Source organism: Euprymna scolopes, chromosome 19 (assembly GCF_053919585.1).
Source record: "Euprymna scolopes isolate OS-2025 chromosome 19, ASM5391958v1, whole genome shotgun sequence".
Classification (NCBI taxonomy): Eukaryota; Metazoa; Mollusca; class Cephalopoda; order Sepiida; family Sepiolidae; genus Euprymna; species Euprymna scolopes.
This window is the reverse complement of record NC_136500.1, coordinates 85,979,850-86,005,378: the sequence shown is the minus strand read 5'-3', so window position 1 is coordinate 86,005,378 and position 25,529 is coordinate 85,979,850. Positions and strand designations below refer to the sequence as shown.

The 25,529-nt window shown below is 33.9% G+C and overlaps 1 protein-coding gene across 2 annotated transcripts in view; it reads right to left on the bottom strand.

Annotated features, from left to right (window-relative positions):
• The window catches only part of LOC145239815 (WD repeat and coiled-coil-containing protein-like), a 197,126-nt gene that overhangs the window by 89,798 nt on the left and 81,799 nt on the right, over positions 1-25,529 (bottom strand). For both annotated transcript variants that reach the window (XM_080103344.1, XM_080103345.1), the window contains exon 2: positions 10,580-10,697. In XM_080103344.1, the coding sequence (XP_079959470.1) occupies positions 10,580-10,697 (118 nt within the window). The remainder of the gene's footprint in view (positions 1-10,579; positions 10,698-25,529) is intronic.

Here is a 25,529-nt window from a genome sequence, read left to right as displayed (position 1 = left end):
GATTCGAAAAACTTGTCAAAAAACAAATATATAACAAATAAATGTTATCAAAGGCAAGATAAGTTACTTTTCTACTAAACTGGATACATTTTTCGTGTTTTTATTCAATGTAACATGTTTATTCAGCTCGAAAAACATGCAGTGTTTACCGATGTATTGGAAAATTCAAAATGGCGCCCGACACTCTTTTTAACATGGTAAGTTTGGGAAAAGGTGTTATAAATAATAAACTAGACAAAATACTATTAAAAAACATCAAATATATGTCAACTTATGTCACGGTAACATATATTGAGCGAATTTCTAACAGTATTTTGTCTAGTTTATTATTTATAACATCTTTTCCTGAACTTAACGTGTTAAAGAGAGACTCTGGCGCCATTTTGAATTTTTCAATACATCGGTAAACACTATGCTTTTCGAGCTGAATAAATATGTTACATTGAATAAAAACACGAAAAATATATCCAGTTAGGTAGAAAAGTAACTTATCTTGCCTTTGATAACATTTATTTGTTATATATTTGTTTTTTTGACAACTTTTTCGAATCTATGTGTACAGTAATACAAACCCGCCAAGTTCATCTTTCTATATTTTTCTATATCGCTTTCGCTCTCTCAGTATGTTTGACCCACACTCCACCTGCCCTTATTGTAAACAGTCTCTAGTTTATTAATAGTCAACAGTAATAAAATTTAAAAAAAAAAAGTGGATTATTTCCCTTATGCTTCTTTTCCTATATACTTTAATGACAGAACATACATGCTGAAATATAGCTTAGTCCTGGAATTGAGTTATGTTTGTATAAAAATCTTATTTGAATTCTAATTAAATTGTAATTATGGAGAGTAGAAACTAAACTTTGGCTTACTTTATGCAGCCCCATAACCCTTGTTTCTCTTATTTTGTCCTTTACTTCTCACATTCCATGAGCGATGTTTCTGACAAAAGAAGAATTACTGTTTTCCGAGTTGGAATTTATCCATATAACATTTATCATTAGCTAGTTTTTTTACTTTGAAATTTTATTTTCATCTTTAGTTCTTTAGTTTCTTCCATCAAGTGGCCTCATGCCTTGCCTGGAGAGAGTTTCATTAAACAAAAAAAAAAAAAAAAAAAAAAATATATATATATATATTAACTAAACAAGATACCCATCTCTCGCTTCACTATCTAGGTATCTCTCTCACTGTATATCGAGTCAATCATTCTCAAATCGTTTTTAATGTCCATGTGAGCATTTAAAGAAAAAGCGAGTCTTCTTAACTAATTTACATAGTGTTCATACATACCATAAAGATACATGTAAATTAGATATCAAAATGTTTCTTTACTTGCATATTATTCATAAGGATAATTTAAAAGTAAAGAGACTTATTTTTAGTTATGCAAGAAATTCTTTAAGAAAAAGTAAGGATTGTGACCTAATAGGCTGTAGAAACATCAATAAATATGCACTAGACAACATGTTTAGCAGGCTGCGTATTTGCGATGAATATGAAGAACAGACTTGCTGCAAATAAGAGAAACCACACAAGAAATTGAAAATATGTTGCTCATACAGAATTCAATCTGTTCATTGAAATAAATAACGTTTCTACAGATATGAATCCTGCTGTAGATTTAACATACTTGAGATTTTCCAAAAATAATGTCCTTCCATATACAGGACCCTCCATGGCATTAGATTTTTATGTCGATAGATTGGTAGTAGATTAGCCTTTTCAAGTGGATATCTATGTATTCTTCCTGATGTGATCCAGTAATATCTATATAAATTCCAAGGTTGGGCAGTTAGTTGATTTTCTAGGCATCTCACACTGTGTGTGTGCCTCTCAGAGAGAGAGATGGACTTTGGAGCTCTTAGCTAATGGATTGTGTGGTACTTGTGCAGAATTTGAACCTGGCCGCTCGGCTTTGCTGTAGACATAACGTCAATCGCCAGCTTTCATCAAGAATCGCTGATTATCAAACAATGAAAATACTGAAGAAAACGTTTAAATCACCATATAAAAAATATAACAAAAATAAAACAGAAACCTACCATAACAATTTCTGTTTTATCTTAGTAACAAATTTTTTTTAAGTGAAAAAAAAGAAAAAAAAAGAAAACAAGTTTGTTTTTTTTGTTTTTAATCACTTTTTTTTTTTTGGGTCAACCAAAATTAATAAGAAAACCATTTTGTGTTTCTCATTTTTTTTTTTTTTTTTTTTTTTTTTTAAGTTTTTTAAAAAAGAATTTTTGAAATGTGTTTTTCATGCTTTTTGTTTTTTTTGCATTTTTTTTTCTATTTTTTTGATATTCCCTTAGGATTAGGTAGACTTTTCTACAGTAGCATTTTTTCTTTGCAGCGATTGTTTTGTTTGGCAATATGAAATGCCATCTTCCAACATCTGCAACTTCAATGTTTGGTTTGGTTTGGTTTGGTTTTACGGCATATCAACCTTTTTTTTTTTTTTTGTTATTTAATGCAGAGTTCCAGTTTTTTGTTTTTTTTTGGAATAGATATTTTAATTTAATCAGTGAGTCAAATCAGACTTTTTGTATCATCAGGTGATGTGCTTCCTTCCTTTTTTTGGGGGTGGGGTGTAAAGTTGGATTGAATTAAAGTTATATTCTTTTGTATAGATTTACTTTTTTCAGAAATGTTAGTATTTTGTTGGAGTTTATTTTTTTTAAATAGTTCCTTCATATTGTTGACATGGTAATAATTTTGCCAGATATGCGCGAGATCGCCACAATCCAAAAGAAAGTGTTTTACTGTAAAAGGTTCTTGGCATGCAAAACATTCTGGAGGGTCTTCTTTTTTTAGCAGGAAGGAGTGGGTTATGTGCGTATGTCCTATGCGAATACGGGACAAAATCACTTCCTCTCTACGTGATCTTCTGGCATCTGGTAATCGTTCTTCTATTGTGGGTTTGATCTTGAAAAGTTTATTATTTAGACAGTTATTCCATCTTTCATCTTTCTTGCCATTTCTTCATAATGAGATTATTTGTTGTTTGTAGTCAGAATGTGGAATTTTTATATTGCTTTTAGGGAGTTTTAAAGCATTTTTGGCAGCTATGTCAGCTTTTTCATTGCCCTGAATTCCAGAATGACTGGGGATCCAGCAGAATTTGATACTTTTGTTTTGTAAGAGAGTGTGTATTTTTTGTAGCAGTTTGATGAGTAGTGGGTTATTTAAATTTTTGTTCTTTAAGAATTCGAGTACCGATAGGGAGTCTGAAAAAATTATAAAATTGTTTTGGGTAAGGTCAGTGATGAGATCTAGTGCCATATCTAAGGCTGTGGCTTCGGCACTAAAAATTGAGGCATGATCTGGTAGTCGCTTCTGTAAGGTAATGTTAGTGGATACGACTCCGCATCCGGTTTTGTTGCTGTCTTTGGACCAATCCGTGTATATGTGCTGATGGTTTGGGTATTTTTCCTGAATGATAAGGAGTTTTTCTTGATAGGTTAGTGGATGGCTTTGATTTTTTGGGAGGTTATTTAATTCAAGGATGATTTCAGGTTGTTTTAGTAGCCAGGGTGGAAGGCTTAGTTGGTTGACATTATGGATATTGGTGATTGTGATACCTGCATCTTCTACTAGTGGTTTTGTACGGAGCCCAAAAGGTTTTATAGCTTTTACTTTTTGGTCATATAGATTTTGGTAATTTGGATTGAAGGTACAGTTAGAGGTTGGATTTGTTGGTTGTGATTTTTCTCTATCATAGAGCGAGTAATCTAGTGAGTTTGCAATGCAGTCGTAAGCAGGATTGTCTGGGCAAGAGAGAATTTTGGTCAAGTATTGCAAGGCTAGTTTGTCGCGTCGAATTGATAATGGGGGTTCATTGGCTTCTGCAGAGAGACTATCGATGGGGGAAGTTCGGAAGGCTCCCAGCGCAAGCCTGAGGCCCTGATGTTGAACGGTGTCCAATATCTTTATATACGACTTTCTGGTGTCACTGTAAATGAAGCTACCATAGTCTAGTTTCGATCGCACTAGTGACCTATATAACTTTAATAGGGTTTGTCTGTCCGCTCCCCAATCTATGTGGGCAATGACCCGCATTAGCTGTAGGGTTTTATTACATTTATTTTTAAGATGTTTTATATGAGGGATGAATGTAAGTTTTTTGTCTAGTATTAACCCTAAGAATTTATGTTCATTTACAACAGGAATCGGAATATCATTTAGTTTTAAAAGAGGATCTGGGTGCAGTTTTCTTAGTTGACAAAAGTGCATACATTTTGTTTTGTTAATGGAAAATTTGAAGCCATTCTTAGTTGTCCATTTTTTTATTTTGTCAATGCATTGTTGAAGTTGACGCTCAATTATATGGATATGTCTTGAGCTATATGCAATTAAAAAATCATCAACATATAGAGAGCAATCCACGCCTTGGTTTATGCATCCAACAATACTGTTAATTTTTAGGCTGAATAGTGTTACCGACAAAATACTTCCCTGTGGAACTCCCGTTTCCTGTTCCTTGATGTCCGATAGGCACGTTCCTACATGGACATTGAATAGTCTATTATTAATGAAGTTGTTGATGAAGATGGGTAGTCTTCCTTTCACTCCAGCTTCTTTTAAGATCTTTCATGATGCCATACCTCCATGTGGTATCGTACGTCTTTTCAAGATCAAAGAAAATAGCAGTCATATGCTTTTTTTGTATAAATGAATTTCTGATGATAGTTTCTAAACAAATTAAATGGTCTGTTGTGCTACGATGTTTTCGGAAGCCGCACTGAAAATTAGTTATTATTTTATTCGTTTCCAGAAACCAAATTAATCTGGTGTTGACCATTCTCTCCATGATCTTACACACGCAGCTTGTTAGAGCTATGGGGCGATAATTGGAAGGGTCAGATGCATCCTTTCCTGGTTTTGGTATAGGAATGACTGTGGCTTGTTTCCATATGGCTGGAAGATTGCCATTGAGCCAGATGTCATTATAAATAGAAAGTAAATACTTTAATGGTTCACCTGGTAGTTGTTTTAGAAATTCATATGTTATCTCATCAGGTCCCTCAGCCGTGTTGGCTTTTTTTAATGAATCCTTTAGTTCACAGATGGTAAAAGGTTTGTTGTATTCTTCCTCATTATTACTTTTAAAGTTCAGTTTGGTTTTTTCTGATTCCTGTTTAATGATCTGGAATTTTTTATCGTAATTTTTAGAAGATGAATTATTTGCAATAGTATTTGCAAGCAGGTTTGCCATGTCCTCTTTTTTTGTTATTTTACTATTGTTTACACAGAGGTGGTTGACAGGGGGACTGGTGTTTTTTCCTGATATTTTCTGAATCATATTCCATACAGTTTTGTCTTTGGTGGTGTTGTTGATTTTAGACACAAAATTCTTCCACGATTCCCTTTTGGCTTCGTTTATTGTTTGGCGTGCTTTAGCCCTGCATATTTTAAAGTTGTTTAAATTCTGAGTAGTTGGTTGGTTGTTGAATTTTCTTAATGCAGCACATCGTAGCCTGATAGCCTTTTTACAGTCATTATTAAACCAGGGACGATTATACTTGGTTGATGATTTTGTTTTAGGAATACATTCTTCTGCTATTGAGATAATGGTATCTGTAAAGTGAGTGATTGGGTCTTTCTCACATTTTTCAGGTAGGAGTTTGTGTTTGCATAGTAATTTGAATTTATTCCAGTTAGCTTTTTTAAGGTTCCAGCGAGGAATTTTTGAAATTATTTCAGGACCAAAATGTTCTAAAGTTATTGGGAAGTGGTCACTTCCACAGGTATCTATATGCACTGTCCAATTGTAATCTATAAAGATACTAGGATCACTTATAGAGAGGTCAATTGCTGAGGACGAATTTGTAGCGGAGTGAATAAAGGTTGGTTTTTTGTTGTTGTATATGCATAGATTGTTGTTGTTGATAATATTTTCTATAGCGATTCCTTTTCTATCTGTGTTTAAGCATCCCCAACTAACATTATGACTATTAAAATCGCCTAATAATAAGAAGGGGCGAGGGAGTTGGTTGATGAGTTTTTCTATTTCAGTTTCATCTATGGGGTCGTTTGGAGGCAGATAAATGGAGCAAATTGTGACCGTTCTATGTAGGGTGGCTGTGACAGCAATTGCCTGTAAGTTAGTTTGTAGATTTATTTGGTTTTGTGCCGTGTTTTTGTTAATGAGAATGGATGTTCCTCCTGAAGCTCTATTTGGGTTATTTGTTGTATAGTTGTATTCAATAAAACTTTGGAGATTGATATTTTCAGATGGTTTTAAAAAGGTTTCTTGTAGGCATATTATTGTGGGACATAGATCAGATATCAGTAGAAGTAATTCATTCCGGTTGGCTTTTATACCTCTGCAATTCCATTGGATTATTTTGTTGGCCATAGTTTAGATTTTATGTATTTAATTTCCCTTTTGTCTTGGGAATAGGGGTGTTTTCTTTTTTATGGGGGTTTAGAAGTTTTGTTTTCTATTTTCATTGTTTCCAAGGAGGTTTTAAATTTATTTTGGTCTGTAGTTCTTGTATTTGAATCATTGGTAAATTTGGTTTCTGTTTCCATAGCTTCTGGTTCTTTGTGTTCAATTGGTTTGTTAGCTTTTATGCTTGATTTATCTCTGGTTTTAGATGTTGAGCGAGATCGTGGTTTGGTTTTTGTGGGACTGGTTTTCTTCGAGGAATTTTTCCCATTTATTGTTCTTGTCTGTTCGGATGTTTTTGGAGAATCTTTATCATTTTTTCGCTCTTAATTGCTTGTGTTTGGTTTCTTTTTTTTTTCCAAGGTATTTTCGGTTTCCATTTTTCCTAGAATTTAGAATCTATTTTGAATGTCTACTGTTTGGTTTTTTTCTTTTCTGGTTCCTTTGCGGAGGGTACTAGGCGAGTGTTCTTTTGATTTTGGGATGTTTTCAGTTTGTGTGGGTTTTTTGTTAGGGGATTGTGTTTGTTTTTTTTTGGATCTGGTGAGATTTTACTCTCAATTGTTTGGTAGTTATTTCCAAGTACAGCTGGAGTTGACGGCAGTTGCCGTAAGGTGGCCCTCAATGTCTCAACTAGTTCACAAAGTGATTTTATGAGGGTAGAGATTTCCTTTAGTTCAGTTTTTTCTATTGTTTTTAATTGATTTTTGGTTGCACCTGCGTATGATCTAGTTGGTTCTGTTGTGGTGGCTGTTTCAATAATTTTCCTGGCTTCAGTAAAACTTATGTTTTTAGTATATTTGAGTTCATTTATTTTTTTTTCTTTGATCCAGTTTTGGCAGAGCGATGAGTATGCTGGATGGTTCTCTCCACAGTTTGGGCATTTTATATTTCCTTGGCATTCTGTTTCCTGGTGTTCGTTACTGCTACACTTTGGACATACTGCTTTCCTGGTGCAGTATTCTTTGAAGTGGCCAAATTTTTGGCAGTTTAGGCAGCAAAGTGGTCTGGGGATATATGTTTCTACTTTAATGTTAATATATCCAATCTTGAGTTCAGTTGGTGGAGTAGGAGTATTGAATATGTATGTGTTGGTGTTAATTGTTTATTCGTTTCTTTTTATTGTAATTCTTTTTGTATCTATAACTTTTTTATTTTTTAGGTTTGTTTTTATTTCATCTAGAGAGCAGGTGTTTAGTTCTGGACATCTGACGACTCCCTTTGAGGTGTTGAGGGTTTTGTGAGGGTAGGCATTGATGTTTATATCATGGAACTTTGTCCATGGTAAAATTTCTTCGGCACTACTTTTAGTAGATACTTGTATAAGTAAAGTTCCATTTTTAAATTTTTTAATTTGTTTTGTGTTCAGATTTTTGTTGATAATTCTTTCGATTTTGAATGAGGACATTTTTGTTATTTGTGTGTTATCTTGCGATTCCAAGATTATATACTCCGGAAAGTTTGTGTTTTCATCTTCATCGCTTTCTGGATGGGGCCCTTTTAATTTTTTGGAAGCCATAGAATATTTTTTGTTTGTTTCATCATCCTTGCTCCCCACCCTCCTCGTAGCCCTAAATTGGGAGATGGTTGGAGGGAAACCCATTCACCCAAGCATCTCAGGGATACAATGATGATATACTCAAACAGTGAGTGTAGCTGCTTATGACGATTTTTTTCATTTCCTTGGACCCAGCAAGGTGTAGAAAGGGTTAGTTGTCAATAGCATCAGTTTTCACCATCTGATTGGCCCTTGCCATCGCCTTCTAATGGTAGTATGTGTGTGTTTTTTTTTTTAATTTTTTATATGAGTATAATGTGTTTGTGTTTCTCTTTATGGGGGTTTACTATTATTAGGGACTGTCATGACTAGCCGGTTGGTTGGGTTGAGCCTGTCCGACCGCCCGTCTAGCCGAAGTAAGGGCCAAAGTGGAGTGTTGCTAAATCACGGCCATTTGGTTCCAAGGTCGTGAGTTGCTCAGCCACCAGGATCCTGTTCTAAGGCATTACGGGTCGCCACCTACGGCCAACAGGTGGCCCCATTGAGGGACTTTTACTTTCTGCAGGGGGGCAGTCGGTGTATTCTGATACTCCACCAACAGGGTATGGGAGTGGGGGGGGGGATAGAAAAGGGGAGGGAGGGGGGGCTGTTGTTTTTGTTTTTGGTTTTGCAGAACAAAATTAAGTTTTACAAAAAAGATCAGAAAACAAAAAAGATCAATGTAGGTGCATTTCGTCTCAGGAAGCCAAAAGACAGCCTGATCTGGTAGCACCAGTGCAACTTCAAGGTGGAGATATTCATCTTGTATAAGGTTGTTAGGAACAGCTGTTTGAGGGTGTGCTGTTTACTTAACTTATTGATTTTTCTTTCTTCCAATATTTTACCCTAAGATCGTCTGCTCCTTTGCTGTGCATTAATTGGTGTCTTACATCAGATTACAGTTAAACTCAAGCACATGACATCATGTTCCAAGCAAAGCCGAGTGGATAGTTACGTCTGGTTTAAATTCTGCACAAGTACTGATTGTATTTTGTTGGATGTGTTCTTTGGTTTGAATGATATAAAAATTCTCGTTTGTAAGTCTGCTGTTTGTTTTAAACTGGAGTTGTAATTTTATTTGGAGAGAAAAAAATTCTCCTGTTGCTGCACTGACCAGGACCATATAACTGGTGTTGTGAGTGGTGTTGGAATTGAACTACTTTGAACCAGCAGAACGAGTGGACGATCATGGCCTGTGCAGTAAACATACACGGATGCACACGTTAACACATCTAATAGTAGTATTTATCAACACTACAAGGTTACAAGTGTAGAACATGCACGGAAAAATGGTTCCAATGTTTCTGAATTTTTGGGACAAGGATTGATAATTTAGATTACTATTCTCATCTTGAATGTTATTTTCAAATTTCAGCTGATGTAACCTCTGACCTTCAGGTGTAGCTTGTCAAACTCGGGAATCTTTCTATAGAATTCTGAAATCTTTCTGGAGAACTCTGGAATCTTGACGGAATTTCAAATGGAATCCTTTATTTAATCCATTAGGGAAGCATGCCCTTACTCCATCAGCCGTGACTGGGTAGAAGTCTTAAGTAATTCACAATTGTATTCTTAATATCGCCCGCACTGAAGATTGAACCTTCAATCTCCAGAAGTTCACTTAGAACTGAATTTTACTTAGGACTTTATCTGTTATGGCATGAGTCTTTTTTCTGGGGTTTCTTTTGTGCTCATATCTTAATTTGTTAGAAGTTTTCTTACCTTGTTGATACCATTTATTAATTAGTGAATTTCCTAATTTCGAAGAAATATTTTAAATATGAATATTACGTTTAGAATCAGTGTTCAAAAAAGTGCATATTGATTTTAAGAAACAAAAATTGACTTATAAAAATAAATTCAAGAAAATCGTTTTGTTTTTTGAATGAAAAAAATTCTGAATTACAAGTAAAAACAAGATAAAATCAGGAGAAATGCAGAAATACAAGATGTTTGCCACACGCGTGTTCTTCTGTAAACATTGCAGAAAACTTAAATAACTTTTGCATTATTCAGACAACTTTTTAAATCTTGGTTTTGGCAGATGTAACCTCCAACCTTCTTAGAATAACTAGCTGTACATTGCCTAGGATACAGTGAAGTCATTTTAATTTTTGGCACATTTTTAAACTTAAGTTGGATAACTTTTATTTTCTTCAATTTAAAATAAATTATCATCCTTGATTTTTATTTTTAGGTAATTATTTAAAATTAAGTCAGCTAGTCTGAACTAAGTAATTTTACAAATAAATTGTAGCTAAGTATGTTATTATATTGGCAATAACACAGTACAACAATAACAAATGACAATTGGCTAGTAGTCCTAAGCAAAATTTGATTTGTCAACTTAAATGCAATTTGGGTCTGACTTTAAGAATCTAACAATATAACTTGAAATATTAGAGTAACAATTACACCTGGTCATGGCTGATGGAATGAAAACAATTCACCTCTGGATTAAATAAAGAATTCAGTTTGTAGTTTTTAATGACTGAAAAGATGTATCTCAGAAAGTTTGGCAGTTACATCAGTTGAAACGTTATGAAACTGAAAACCAAGATGAGAATAGTAATCCATATGATCCAAATACAAATTATCACCCAACATCTAAAAAATACTGACACTAAAGACAAAAACAAGAGAATACTCACTCAAATTCTTTAAGTCTAACAGATTTCCCATGTTCCACTTGGTTTTTGATAATCTTGAAACGGGCAAGGAAGATACATTTACCATCGGTCCAAACCAATCCATGTTTGGGGTGAATGGCTGTAACAGACACCAAAAAACAATTAGGAATTTTATTAAATTCTTGAAAGCATGTCATTCAAATTATACCCAAAATATTTTGAGTATTTGATAAATAACTAAAAAAAAAATAAAAAATAAATAAATAAAAAAGTATATTATTAAAACTGACAAATCTAATTGTGAATTAGAAGCCAAAAATATAAGAAATAGGTGGAACTTTGCAAGGGTTTTTATTTTATATTTTAGATACCTCTGATGTTTGTAAAATTTTTAACAATTAATTAATTCCCCAAATTTCATGAGGTGCTTTCAATAAGTTTCCAGACTTTTTTGTGTGGGCACTTTTATTGATAGTACACACATGAAACTCTGGTTCCCTTCGAAGTAATCTCCTTCAACTGCAATGCATTTATTGTACTGTGCCAACAACTTCTAGAAGGCCTCATGGAAGTTCTCTTGTGTCAATGACTCGTCAACCTCTTTCATCTCAATTGTCTCATAATGACAGCCTTTATGGTTTTCCTTCCGCTTAAGGAATAACCAAAAGTCACAGGGAGCAAAGTCTTAACTATAAGGAGGGTGAGGAACTGTCTTGATGTCCATCTTGGTCAAATAGTCTGTGACAAAGATTAAGTTGTGGACTGGTGCATTGACCTGGTAAAAATACCACTGACTCGATTTGAAGAGTGCTGGCTTCTTCTGAGGGAATCTTTTCCTGAATTCCCTTAAAACGTCAACATAGTATTTCTTGTTGATTGTCTGTCCAGTGGAAACCCAGTGCATATAGATCATGCATGTGCTATCAAACAAAAGGGATCATCATAAGTTTCTCAGTGGATTCGCTCTATCTGGCCTTTCCGGGTCTGGGAGAGCCAGCACGCTCCCACTGGGAACTGTCTCTTTGTCTCAGAGTCATAGCAGTAGATCCAGCTTTCATTACAGGCCACTAGAGCATCAAGAATTGCGGGATCTTAATTGATCAGCTCAATCATCTCTCTGCTGTCATGACAACATCTTGATTTCTGATCTTCTTTGAGCACCCTTGAGACAAGGGTGCTCAGAGAAGTCCCTCATGAATAATTGCGTGTACACTTCCCAGACTGACATCAAATTGTGCACTTATTGCATGGTCCTTATCTATAAAATTCTTTATTTGGCCAATCAACTCTGGTGTTCTGAATTCCTTATTCCTCCCACACCTACTCAGCTTTCAGACTCCCTGCCTTCCTTAAATTTCTTATGCCATTCAAAAATTGATACTCAATTCATGCAAAATGATCAAAAAATAGTTTGAAGCATTCCATACGTTTCTGTTGCATTTTTTCCAAGTTTAAAATAGAATTTTATTGCATATCGTTCTTTTAAGCGTCTTCACGTCGAGATTGCATTTTTGAAATTCATCAGCTGTGACAATCAGGCTTTAGTAGGATGTATTCCAATTCCTGCTATAGCTGTTCATTTAAACCTAAAATCATAAAAATTGGTCAGTCATTTCATGAGATGTATAGCAATAACATATTGAATTTTCAAGAGTCTATGACAATTTTAAATGACTGTACAAAAAAAGTCTGGAAGCTTATTAAAGGCACCTCGTATTTTAAAGGGTTTTTATAGGCATAATATAGGCACAAACTCCTATATGAAAATTCAAATATCAGATTTCTATCGAATTTGATAAATTCCAGTGCCCAAGATTTTCACCCCACCCCCCAATTCAAAACTTCAGTCCATTTTTAGACCATTTCACTCAGACAACAAATCGAAGTTAATATATCAAGTACAGATCTTACAACTATGGATTCCTCAGAAAACCAAAATTCTCCTTCATGACAATATATCATAAGGCAGCAAATAAAAAAGAAATAAACAGCAAATAAAATTTTGAGTCACTGGTCTGATATTATCTATTTAGACATGCTCTGTTATATCTTAGCAATCATCGAGCTTTTACCTTGAAAAAGTTAGTCTATGAAAAAATAGAAAGTATATGTACCAACATTTTTCCCCACATCTTTCTCATACTTGAGAGTTTCTATTTACAATGCCTTCCCACGAGGACAGAGTTAGATGCCAGGGTCGTTTAACATGGAGAAAAGAAACAAAAATAAAAATTGTCTCAGTCGTGAAGGATTTCTCCTCCACTGGGAGGAAACAAGAAATTGAAGTGTAGCATCTGAAGAACATAGTACACTTTGATCTTGGCCTGAAGGCCAAGAAATCTCTTATGGGAGGTGACTGGGGACCACCTCTGAATTTAATATTCCCTTGACACTTTCTCTTTTGGAGAAAGCAGGTTCAACCTGCCTAGGTTGCTGCTGTACAGCGTTCAACAACTGGAGAATTTAAAAAACACTGTGCTCCAGCGTCTTCAGTTTATTTGTACAAGGGTTTGTTAGAACAACCAGTCATGAGGATATTTTATTCCTACAAGTAAACACTGACCAAATATCCAAAATATCATAGTATTCAAAGCTCAAATAAAATTCCATCAACATTGCTATACACTGGCTCATATGAAGAACTAGCAGGGGTATCCGGCATTGCCTGTGTGTGGGGTAAATCAAAACAATAATAAAAGGGAAAATAAAAATAATAAGCGAATGAAATAACCCTGTTTAAATGTTACTTTTTAAAAATCGGAAATACAAATATAAAAGTACAACAAACGTGATGGAAAATAAAGAATAAGCGAACGAAAAAAAAAAAAATTGGCATAAATAACCCTGCTTAAATGTTATAAGATAATCGTTAAACGTTAAAAGAGCGAACATGGAAAAATAAAAAAAGGAAAACTAAAATATAAGCGAACAAAAAATGGCATCAATAACCCTGTTTAAATATTAAAACTTTAAAAATAAAAAAGTCTGATATGTCGGCGCAAACGTGCAATCTTAAAATAACAATGCTGTCATAATAACCACTGCTCTACGATCGCGTAAGCGAAGTAACGTGGGTTTTTTTTTTGTTTTTTTTTGTTTTCTATTTAAACTAATTCAAAAACGACCGTTTTTCGCGCATGCATGTTTGACTAAATTGTCATGAGTGTTTGTTACCCTCCCTCATTGCGAACGTTTATTTCTATGGGAAATAATGGACCGTTTATTTTCTAATTTTCACATATTATTCGACCGAGACATCGCCCTTTCAAACGGTACCAATTTCGACCTAGTCTGGCATTGAGAAAAGTTTAAGGTATACATACATACATTTAAACAGACAAGTGAGATTTATATAATAAATGGTGCACTTTCTCCAGGTAATTTTATCTCAAGTAACAGCACTTAACTGGATACTCCACCAGATTAAATGAATTCTGGTCTTGGGATTTGATAAGATTAATAAAGATATACTATAACATCATCAATTGAGGAAAAGAAAGTTAATGTTCTTAAATTCTTTGTTAACTCAACATTTGAGAAGTAAAAGAAGACCTTCAGATGAACACATGGATAGCTATGCATTTTATATGGAAATCAAGCGTTAGCAACAAAAAAGGCCTCTTGATTTAGAACTTCTTTATTCAAGTAAAATGAAAACAAGATCATATGCATAAGAAACAATTGATGACCGTTCAAATTTAAATACACTTTATTTGATCATCAAATCAATAAGAAAAAAAAACATGAGACCTACAACGAAAAATCTTTGTAGGTCACATGTCTAACCAAATGCTTCATCAGAATAGAATAACAATGTTATAGATTGAATAAAAATAAAGCCTGTCATAAAACCATTAGATTAGAAATAAAAATATCTATTAAACTGTGGACGAGAAATAGCAAACAACTGTGTTCACAAAATAAAACTTACTCTAGGATAGCGATACAAAATAGCTTTAAAACTAACAAAAACAATAGAAAACAAACAAATAAATTAAATAGACATGAATATACATAAACGATCACACACACATATATATATATATATATATATATGTATTCAGATCAGGAGTAAAGGTCAAACCCAGAAGCTTGTCAAAACACGGGGCCTCTCCCAGACGAGAGCCATCCATCCCAATTGATACCAGATAGGGATCAGAGCGTTGATGTAAGGATAGGAGTTTGGTTTTAGATGTATTAAAGGTAACCAGCCACGTCTTCCCCCACTGAACCACGCGCTTGAGATCAGAGGAGAGAGAACTTTGTCATTTACAGCCTTTGATGTGTTGCCATAGATGGTCGTGTCATCAGCATAGATGTCAACGAATGATTTAAGTATGTGTTTAGGGATGTCATTGATGTAGATCAGGAAGAGAGTTGGGCCCAGGATTGACCCCTGAGGGACTCCAGCATTAATACTGCAGGCCTCCGATTTTTGTCCATCGACCACTACTCTTATGAGCCTATCGGAGAGAAATGATTTAATGATTGAGAAAACATTTCCAGTTATACCGTAGCTGGAAATCTTGTGAAGTAGACCCTTATGCCATACCTTGTTGAAGGCCTTTGATATGTCAAGAGCAATTGCCCTAGAAATGAAGCCTTTGTCAAGAGATTCACTAATCCTGTGAGATATAATCGTCAGCACATCTACGGTAGATCTTGCAGAGCGGAAACCATATTGTGTGTCACTAAGAAGGTTGTTTCTGCTGAGGTGGTTGACTATTTCTCTATTTAATATGGATTCCAGCAACTTACTCATAACATACAAGAGACTTATTGGTCTGTACTGAGAGGGAGATGACTTATCACCTGAATTCTTAAATACAGGGCAAACTGATGAGGTCTTCCAGGGAGTCGGAAAGTGCTTAAACAGTTTCGTAAGTATGGGAGCAAGTTCTGGTTGAAGCTTTAACACTATGATTGGGATGCCGTCAGGGCCAGTTGCTTTACTGGAATCAAGGTTCTTGATTAGCTTGGCGACCTCATGCACGGAGGATATTTGTATGTTACCTAGCATGTTCTGTGTTATAGGAGGAAATATGGGGAGTTGATGGCCTTTGTCGCATAGAGTAGAATTAGCTGCAAAGTTCTTTGCAAATAGTTTGGTCTTGTCTGACGCTGACGAGATGACCTCTGGTCCATTGATAATGGTTAGGATAGAACGCACACTTCTGTTCAGGATCCTATTTGTTATTTGCCAAAACTGGTGGGAACCAAGCCGCTGATCAGCTACCTTGGATTTAACAGACTGGGCATATAGCATTTTTTATTACTCTTTTACAGTGGTTGCTGGCAGTCCTGAAAGCAGCTTTAGTCTCAGTGCATCTATTACGTCGTTAGCTACGGAAAAAGTGATTTCTGTGCGCGATAGCAGCAGCACATTCAGGGGAGAACCATGGCTGGCTGTTAGGTTTTTGTTGGAATTTTTTAGATGGTATGAATTGGTCTATGCCTACAATTAACCATTCGGTCAGATCTGATACTATAGAGGACACTTCCTTTTTAAACATGGAGTGCAGAGGTAAATCAGATATGAATGTACAGAAGCTATCCCAGTCAGCCATAGAGTATCGGTATACAATACTACTGGTTGTATCAAATTAATTATTAATTTGTATCTTAAAAAGTTAATATATTAAAGCTTATTAAGTAATAGTTATTATAACTTTTTGTATACCTAGATATATACACATATTCTTCTTGGCTGTACTTTGCAAACTAAGATTCTATGACAGGGGTTGTCCACGTCGGCTGCAGGCACGCTTATGGCTGACGAGCCCGATGAGGGACAAGTAGGTTTGGTCACAGCGGCTGCAGTCAAAAGTCGTGTCAGGTGTGGCTACTAAGGCTTCTTGAATCTTCTTCCTGCAGCGCTTCACCCACAGATTCTCTGAGCGGGAGATCTCAAAGGAAGCGACAGCCTGGTGGACAGTATGCCGCCAGGTAGCACGGTCAGCAGTGAGAGCAGGCCACTGGAGATGGTCAATGTGGCAGTCACCAAGGGACTTCTTCAGAAAGTCTTTATATCTTTTCTTCAGTGCCCCTCTGTCATGATGGCCATTAGAGAGTTCGCCATATAGGACTATCTTGGGCAGGCGATGATCCTTCATTCTGGAGACGTGCCCGACCCAGTGTAGCTGTGACTTCAGCAGCATGGCCTCGATGCTAGTGATTTCCGCCCGCTCGATGACCTCAACATTGGTGACAGTCACTCCAGTGAAATTATTTTCAAATGTTTTCCAAGGAAACTTAAAATACGTTCAAGATCATCTGCAATCTCTACTATTTGAAAGTCTTTTCTAAAGGTTTATAGTGTTTTATTTTAGGAAATAAAATAATTTTTATAAAACCTCCATTTTTTTCTTAATTTTTTGTATGTGTTTGGAAGTATATTCTTTAGATTATACAATGGGGATCCTCAATCAGATATATTTCGATATATGTTAGGGACAAAGAGTATTTAACTATTTAAATCAATATATTAAGTGCAAAATAAAACGTGTTAGGAGAAAAACCTTCAAGTTTAGGTATTTATTTTATAGAGGATGATTTAGTTGGCTTGGTGTAAGTAAGTAATTGGTATTTTTGGTTTATCTAGTTGTTAGTGGTAGATTTTTTTTTTTTTTTAAATTAGGATGTTGAGTTAAATGGGTGTATTAGGTATGTATCTCATACACACAAAATCAAGTATATACATATACAAACACAAATTTACAAATAACCTAATATTCATACTCACACATACATATAAACATATATACATACATATGCATACAAATTACAAATATGTATACTAAAACTATATGTACAATCACTTATACAACATATAGACATATATAAATACCAATAACCAGACACATATACACAAATACAACATAAAAACACATATATATATATATATACACACACACACACACAATACACATACCTACAGTATACAGATTATCTATTGTTTTAGTTAAGTTATAGTTTTTTTTTCCTGACATGAATAAAGTAAAATTAAGAGGTAACATTAAGATTACTAAGATGTTCTTTATAATGTCTGCAGTTTATGGAAGTTTCTAATCTTTTATTGAGTAATTTGTCCCTGTCTTTAAACCTTATGATAAATAATCGCTTCGAAAGATAAAGGTAACATGGGGAGCTAAATGAGAAACATGTTTTAGCTTTTTTCGGGATATTCAATTCTATGGTTGGTGTTAGATTTTTTTTCCAATAAGTTCTTTATAGCATACTGAAAGTGATGTATCAATTTTACTGTTGGGATTTTTAAACAAACTTTGGTGACCTCTAAATCGTTCCTTGAATGTATTTACTACGATTTAGGTTTTCTTTCATGGAGATTTTCGCACTTTAAACTACTGATGTTACTAAGCAATTTCCATTCAATGGGCATTCATGTTTATTTCTACAATTACAAGATTTTGTGGTGCTATTTTTATTTGATTCAGATTATTTAACATCTTCATATTATGTCTTATTTTTTTCTAAATTTTCACTACAGCTATAGCTTAATTTTATTGTATTTTTTATTAAATATTTTATCGAGGATATTATTAGGTTTGAAGTGTTGTTTTATCAGGTTATGGAATCCCCCCCCCCCCAAGTTTGTTTTGACAAATTTGAACGGAGGAGGAGTGAGTCATAATTTCCCTTCTCTTATTTCTGAATGTTTTAGTATTAGATGTAGGCTGGATATATTCTAGTTTTGTATTTTTGTAACCATCGTCTTTAAGTGCTTTATCGTAGAACTATTTGTGAGTATTAAAAATGTCTACATTAGAGGAATTATTACTTATTCTTTTGCTAATAGAATTTGGAATGTATTTATAGATTTTGGATGGTTTGAATTTGGGTTTATATATATAGGGTCAGTGTTATACTTTTTATAGAGTGCATATATTTTGTTTTTTAAATCTAGAGTTACATCCCAAAAATTAAATTTTGGTATATAAAACTATTTCTACTTTTAAATTAATTCTTCTAAATTCCTTGAGGATTATCTTTTTCATTTTTTCACATTTAGGTCCATTCAAGTCTTATGATCATAAGTCCATCTCTGTACAAACCTATATCTTCTATTTCAATGTCTAGTTAAATTATACAAAATATATAATCCTACTAGGTCAGTCATTTTAGCCGAATCCAAGTACCCCATAGAAATGTCAAAAAGGCCAACCTGATCTTTTTTTTAATCCATTGTTCTCCATTGCTTAGTAATACAGTTGTTCTGCATCTCTTTATAATTTCAATTTCATCCTCTGATATATCCAAAGTAAGAGTTGCAAATTCTAAAACTTCCTGGAAAAGTCCCTTGGGAATTGAAGGGTAATAGCTTTCAATGTCGAATTGGATAAAAGAGCATTTCTCTTTATTTTCAATGTTAGAAAACCAGTTGATTGTTTCAGCCGTGTTAATCCATAGGTTAAGTTTATAGGTCTTGTTCATTTGTTCTCAAGAATTCTTTTACTAATTTTACCTATTTCAGTTCTGGTAGGATTTATCAATCTGGTTGAAGGTTTATAATCTTTTAGTAGTATGTACACTTCTTTTTCATGCAGTTTATTTACTCTATTGCTAATATCTAGTTTATCAGTTATTTTTTTTTACTATCAGTCTATTTTCTGGACAATATAATAATAATAATAATAATAATAATAATATATATATATCTCAGGATTCTATGGACAAATTTATCTTTAGTTGACCTTTGATAATTAAATATTTTCGTTTACTAGCCAAATAGAAAAGTTACTAGCCGAACTCACATGATTTTTGGAATATGACATCCTCGTTCTGTGACGAGTATGTACATCATAAATATTTTTCTATATTTTTTAATAAGTAATTCTAAATATACAACAAATTTTATATTTTATGTATAAACATTCGAATTTCTTTAGATGTTTTTTAAACAGCCTTCGTTAAAAAAAAAAGTATATTGTTCTATTAAATTTTTATTGTTCAAATAATTTAACTTTGTTTTATTAAAAAAAAGGAAAGTTGAAAAGATATTTTTCACTCAGTAGTGAGCTTTGGAAGATTGTTAGTGAAAGAATTGCAATCGCCAAAAGATAAGCATTTCATTATTTCTAGTCGACACTTTGAAAAATTGCTCACAAATGCGACCGTTTCACTCGCAATGTAGAGCCCTATATATATGTTAACAGGGGGACACGATGTTGCCCAGGATTAAACGAGGATCAACAAATGTTCCACACTTCCAATACTTTTGTCATTAAAATCAGTGGAATTGCCCATTTTTAAATCAAATCGATCGATTGCCAGTTCTAGTCAGATACCCATCACTGCACTAGGAGGAAGCTTCATGTGCCTTCCCCTAATGAGTTAAGTCCACAATACATCATAATCCACATTAGAGAACCTCCAGCTGATTTTATAAAATTATTAGCAGTGTGATCCGATGTTGCCCGAGATTGAATGATGATCAACGAATGTTTCACACTCCCCTATTTTTATTATCATCCAAATCGATGAAATAGCCCATTTCTCAATCAAATCAATTGATTGCCTGCTCTAATTGGGGATCCATGGCGATGCTCCTGGAGAAAACTTTGCATCGTCTTGCAGTGACTAAGTTCTCAATATATTGTAATTTATATTGCACTTTATTTATAAAATCATTTTTATATATAATGGCTTGCATTAAAGTTTAAAATGCAAAAGTCAAGTATCATGCTTCAATTGTGGTCTAAGCAGAAACATTCATTTCAAATGCGCCTCTGTCATATCAAAGAACCTACTTTTGATTTTATATGCTTGGCATTACTGGTTGTGCAGTGATAATGGCTTGAATTTAAGTTTAAAATGAAAAAGTCAAGTATCATTGTGAAATTGTGTTTTAAACAGAAACATTTATTTCGAATGCGTCCCTGTCATATCGAAGAACCTACTGTTGATTTTATATGTAGGGCCTTTCTGCTTGTGTGGTAATAAAAATAACTTGCGATGTTAGACTGTGTAAAGTATTAACTTTGGTCAAAATCACCTGTTCCTTTCATCAGATTATTTTGATTATCAATACTTATCAAAGACATTCTGATACAAAACCTAAGAACACTGCCAAGCACATGAGTACTTTCATGTGAAATTTCATAGAAATCAGCCCAGCCGTTTTCGAGTCCATAGGGAACGAACTCAGACACAGATACACAAACAAAGTTCCTTTTATATAATAGCAGAGATTTTTATATAATGACTTGAATTAAAGTTTAAAATGCAAAAATTAAGTATTATGGGTTAATTGTGCTCTAAACAGAAGCATTCATTTCAAATACACCTAATCAAAGAACCTACTGTTGATTTTATATGCCAGGCCCTTCTACTTGTGATGTTAGGCTGTATCTGAGTGTTAAATTCGGTCAAAATCAGATGGTTCCTTCTTTGAGCGGATTTTTTTTTTGATGATCAACTTTTGATACTTACGAAAGGGCATTCCGATACAAAACATATCTAAGAACACTGCCAGACACATTAGATATTTTTGTGTGAAATTTCAAAATATTGGCCCAGCCATTTCAGAGTCCATAGCGAACAAACACACACACATACATACACACACACACAAAGTGTCTTTTATATATAAGTAGTTAATAAAATGCAACTAACACAAATTTTCGATGTTTATTATTTTAATAAACAAAACAGTTTCCTTTCGATCATAATTGTTCTCTCCCATTTTATCTATTTGTAATATTTTTCCGCTCCTCTTTGTGTTTAAAACCGTTTACTTTTTTATTACTATTTATACTAAAACAGGTTTGGCAAGCGGTAACATACATTCTGATATAGAAATAAATATAATTATTACATAGTTTACTAACTGTACCCACTCGGCATTGTCCAGTTGTGTTTTCTTTCGTAACATTGCTTTTATTTTGCTTTCTTAAAAATGATGCACCCCCCCCCACACACACACCTAAATTTTTATTTTTCTCCTCAAAAGAAATGAAGCCAAGTCTATAATGGACGAATACAGAGTTACAATCCTTAATCCATTACTCGACAGCATCTCATTAATGAGACACTCAAAAATATCTACATTTACATCTAAAAGTTTTCCATAATTCAGGCGCTAATGGGGTAAAAAGAATAAAAATCACGACTATACGAAAATAACTCTTACAGGATAAATTATTCTCTAGAAGTAATTAACTTGGATTACATGTTATTGTTATTAACAACATGGACAAACGTTGAGCAAAATGAAATGGCTATTCAGAATGAAATATCGATTTTTTTTTGGGGGGGGGGGAGAATATATTGAAGGCAAAAAAAATTGAGAATCCAAATGATCTTTATTTTACAGGAGATAAGTAATAAGAACACAACCAGCAAAATGCATAAGATTCATTTCCAATTCTATGAGATTTGCAGATTTTCACAGATATAAGAAGAAAAAAATCAATCTTTCGAATATATTCAATTCAAAAAGGATTTCATTAACACAATTTAACTAACATTGAAAAAAAAAAAAAAAAAAAAAGATTCATGGATTAATATTAGGTATATTTATATGCTTATGTTTGTATGCATACGATTCAATTCAAAACCAATTGATCATTAGCAGGAGGCGCCCAATCTTGTCTAATCATGAAATATGCTTAAATATATTTTAATTCCTGATTTTGTATTTATTACAGAGCCAATGCTCTATCGAATATTATATTGTACCTAATATATAGTACTAATTTCCAAAGATTAGAAAAAAAAAAAATGACCTGGGTACCATCAGCTAGAATCGAAACCAAAACATCCAGCCATGTTCTCTACCATTTGAGCTATTGACAGATAAGAAAGATTCAAAATTAAACCACCTAAGTTATGAATGAATTTACACATGCACAAAAGTAATAAAAATGTCAGCAAGTTGAAATGAACATTTTGCATTTCAAACTTGCTGACATTTCTGTACACGTTATTCATCCATCCAAATAAAGATTTTACTCGTGATAAACCATCCTTGGTGGATGATTATTAGGGCTATGACAACAGCATATTCTTTTCATTGTTTTTAATCTCGAGTATATATCCGACACAGTTAGACACAATCAATCGAGAACCACATCACTCTACATAAAAACATAAAATATCAATGGATATATACCTGAGAATCAAAACAAGGAGAAGAATATGCTGTTGTCATAGCCTTAATGATTACTCTATTTTCTGTTAGTTTCCGTGTCGTGGCCAGTAGTTTAAAAGTTTATTGGTTAAATATTTTCACACAAACACACATCTATTTTATTTATATAGATTATAAATTTCGGAACATGGTGGCTAGGTTTAAGGGGTTCAAATGTGAGTTACATTAAGCTTAATTTCACAGAAATGAGGAAAATTCAGTTACCTCCAATTTTTTTGACATTTTGATAGTTATTAATACATATTCCCTAATTTTAAGGATTTAAAAAAAGTATTTCAAGAGATTTTAAGAGAAAATAATGAGCAAAACTTCCCATTTTAAAAGTCAAACATAACAGATTTACATGAAATTTCATCCATACTCATTTGACAACAATAAAAACAAAATTCCCCAAGTTCAATTTCTCTTTAAGACTCTGTAAGCGTTAAATTTTAGACATTTTCTAGAATCAATATCATGTAACGGATTTTAATCAAAATTAAAACAAGCCGTAAATTTTTGCCAGAATGGATTTAATCACTTGTGCAGGGTCCCCCTGCACAAGTGATTAAATCCATTCTGGCAAAAATTTACTTTCACCATGACTAATATTTTTGCGAAATTTCAAAAAATCGAAAGCATGGTTATTGAGAAAGGTGCAAACAAATGAACGGAGGAACATGGGACGGTTTGGGGGCAATTTTACTCCTATAATGGCCCCTAGAGGGGCAAAGGGGTCAATATAAAAAGGTTGGTCGTTTGGGACGTCAGTAGACAACTACCATATATACACTCATCTATATACTATGAAAGAATTTATGGTGATTTTGCAATTGGTTTGTATGCAAATATAAGCATATGATTGACTGACAATAAAAGAAATAGACAGGAATACACATTACTAAGGTGGTATGGTGCCGGCATTCGAGTTCAAATCTCACCTAAGTTTAAAAGAACTTATTTTAACTGAATGTATTTTTTATAAATTTAAAGAAATTAGCATAACAAAATAGGATTACATAAATATTTTTTTAAGTTAAGTGATCCTTTTTTTTTCACATAAAATAAATCTGAAGATCATTTATTGTTTAAAAACAATTTCTAATGATTTTGTTTTTTTTGTTACCAATAAAAACACGTGAATACATTCATTGTAATCACAGTCTCTCATGAAAATATTAAGTGTACGATTTCCACAAAATTTCAAATATTTTCTATTAGGTTTTCCAGAAATACTAATTATTCACAGACATGTATGTTTAATGTTCACCAACAATCATCAGTGTGGAATTATACCGCCAGTCAAACAATTTGAACCCATGTAATTCCAATTAAACATCCTTAAAAATTTGGCTATCGTGAAAGCCAAATTAAATGGGAGAGAAATAAACCTTTTATTTATCCATGATTGTTGGTTGTTTTTGTTTTATGGCATATCAACACTTTTCAAGTTATTTAATGCCGAATCCAAAGATTTAAGAAAAAATTTTTTAATAGAATATATTTGTTGTTTTTAAGTCAGTTTCTATTTAACCCATAGTTGGGACACTAACAGGTACTACCACTTCGGGTCAGAGTGGACCTGGGAGCAATGGCAATTAAAGGGTGGCTCCACACTCCCCAAAGCCCGCAAGCTGGGGCCTCACCACTGGATATAGTTTAAGGTCATATCCAGGACCATTTATCCATGAACATACTGCGTCTCAGAGTGTTTGTATCTAACAACAGAAAGAACCACACACATATATATATATGTGTGTGTGTGTGTTATATCACAAAAATCAGATCAAATCAACACATTACTATAGATTTCAGGCCTGGCCTAAAATCGACATTTAGTGTTTTTTTTTTTTTTTTTTTTTTTTTTTTTTTGCTGTTGTTTGTTAATTTATATTCATAAATAAACAAATCTCCTTTGGCTATCGTCAGCCATATTAAAGCTATCAAATCTAATCTATCCGAAGATAGCCGGGAGCAATTTATTTGTTTATTTTTATACATAACGATTGAAAGTTTTGTGTGCCAAATATCAATATACAGAGTGGAATGATAAAAGTGTCGCCCTAAAGAAAACACTACAGGTTTATTTTAAAACCTATTGAAAAAAATCAATTCAGGGAATTAGATTATGTAGGAGAGCTGACATCTATTCAACGTAGTCACCTTCAGCCTCAATCACCACCTCAATATAGGTATGGAACTGGAAGCATGCCTTTTCCACAAGCGCTGGCCGGAGCTTGACGAATACTCAGCAGATGGTGGCGATCAGATTGGTTTTAGTGTTGTGAGAGGTCATATTAATGTTCTCAACGTATGACAAAATGAAGTAGTCCAGCGGGTTCAGGTCAGGGTAGGAGAGGAGCAGTGAGAGACAGGTACAAAGTTGTAGCACTCCTTCTGAAGCCAAGTCTGGTTCTCTTTGGACATGTAGGCTGGCGTCAAGTCCTGCTGCCACATCCAGGGTCCACCAGTCACTACACTCTTCAGCACATACAGGTACACTTTGGTGTTGATTTTTAAACTGAATTCAAAGATGTGAGGTGGCATGATATGGCCCTCACTTGAAACCACACCAAAGACTATAACCGTGGCTAGAAACTATTTTATCACCTTGGGCACGCCCCTGTTATTCTTGGCAATCCAGCGATGCATTTTGAAGGTGCTGGCAATGGTCCTGTTGTCATAACTTGGATTGGTAAGGAGTATGAGTTGTACAGCGGCACATATTTGATCTCGCTCGTTTAACATTGTGTCACTTTCAGATATGATAAAATGGTCCTATCGCTCTTGGGATTTGTACACAACTGGCCAACTAATAGATGG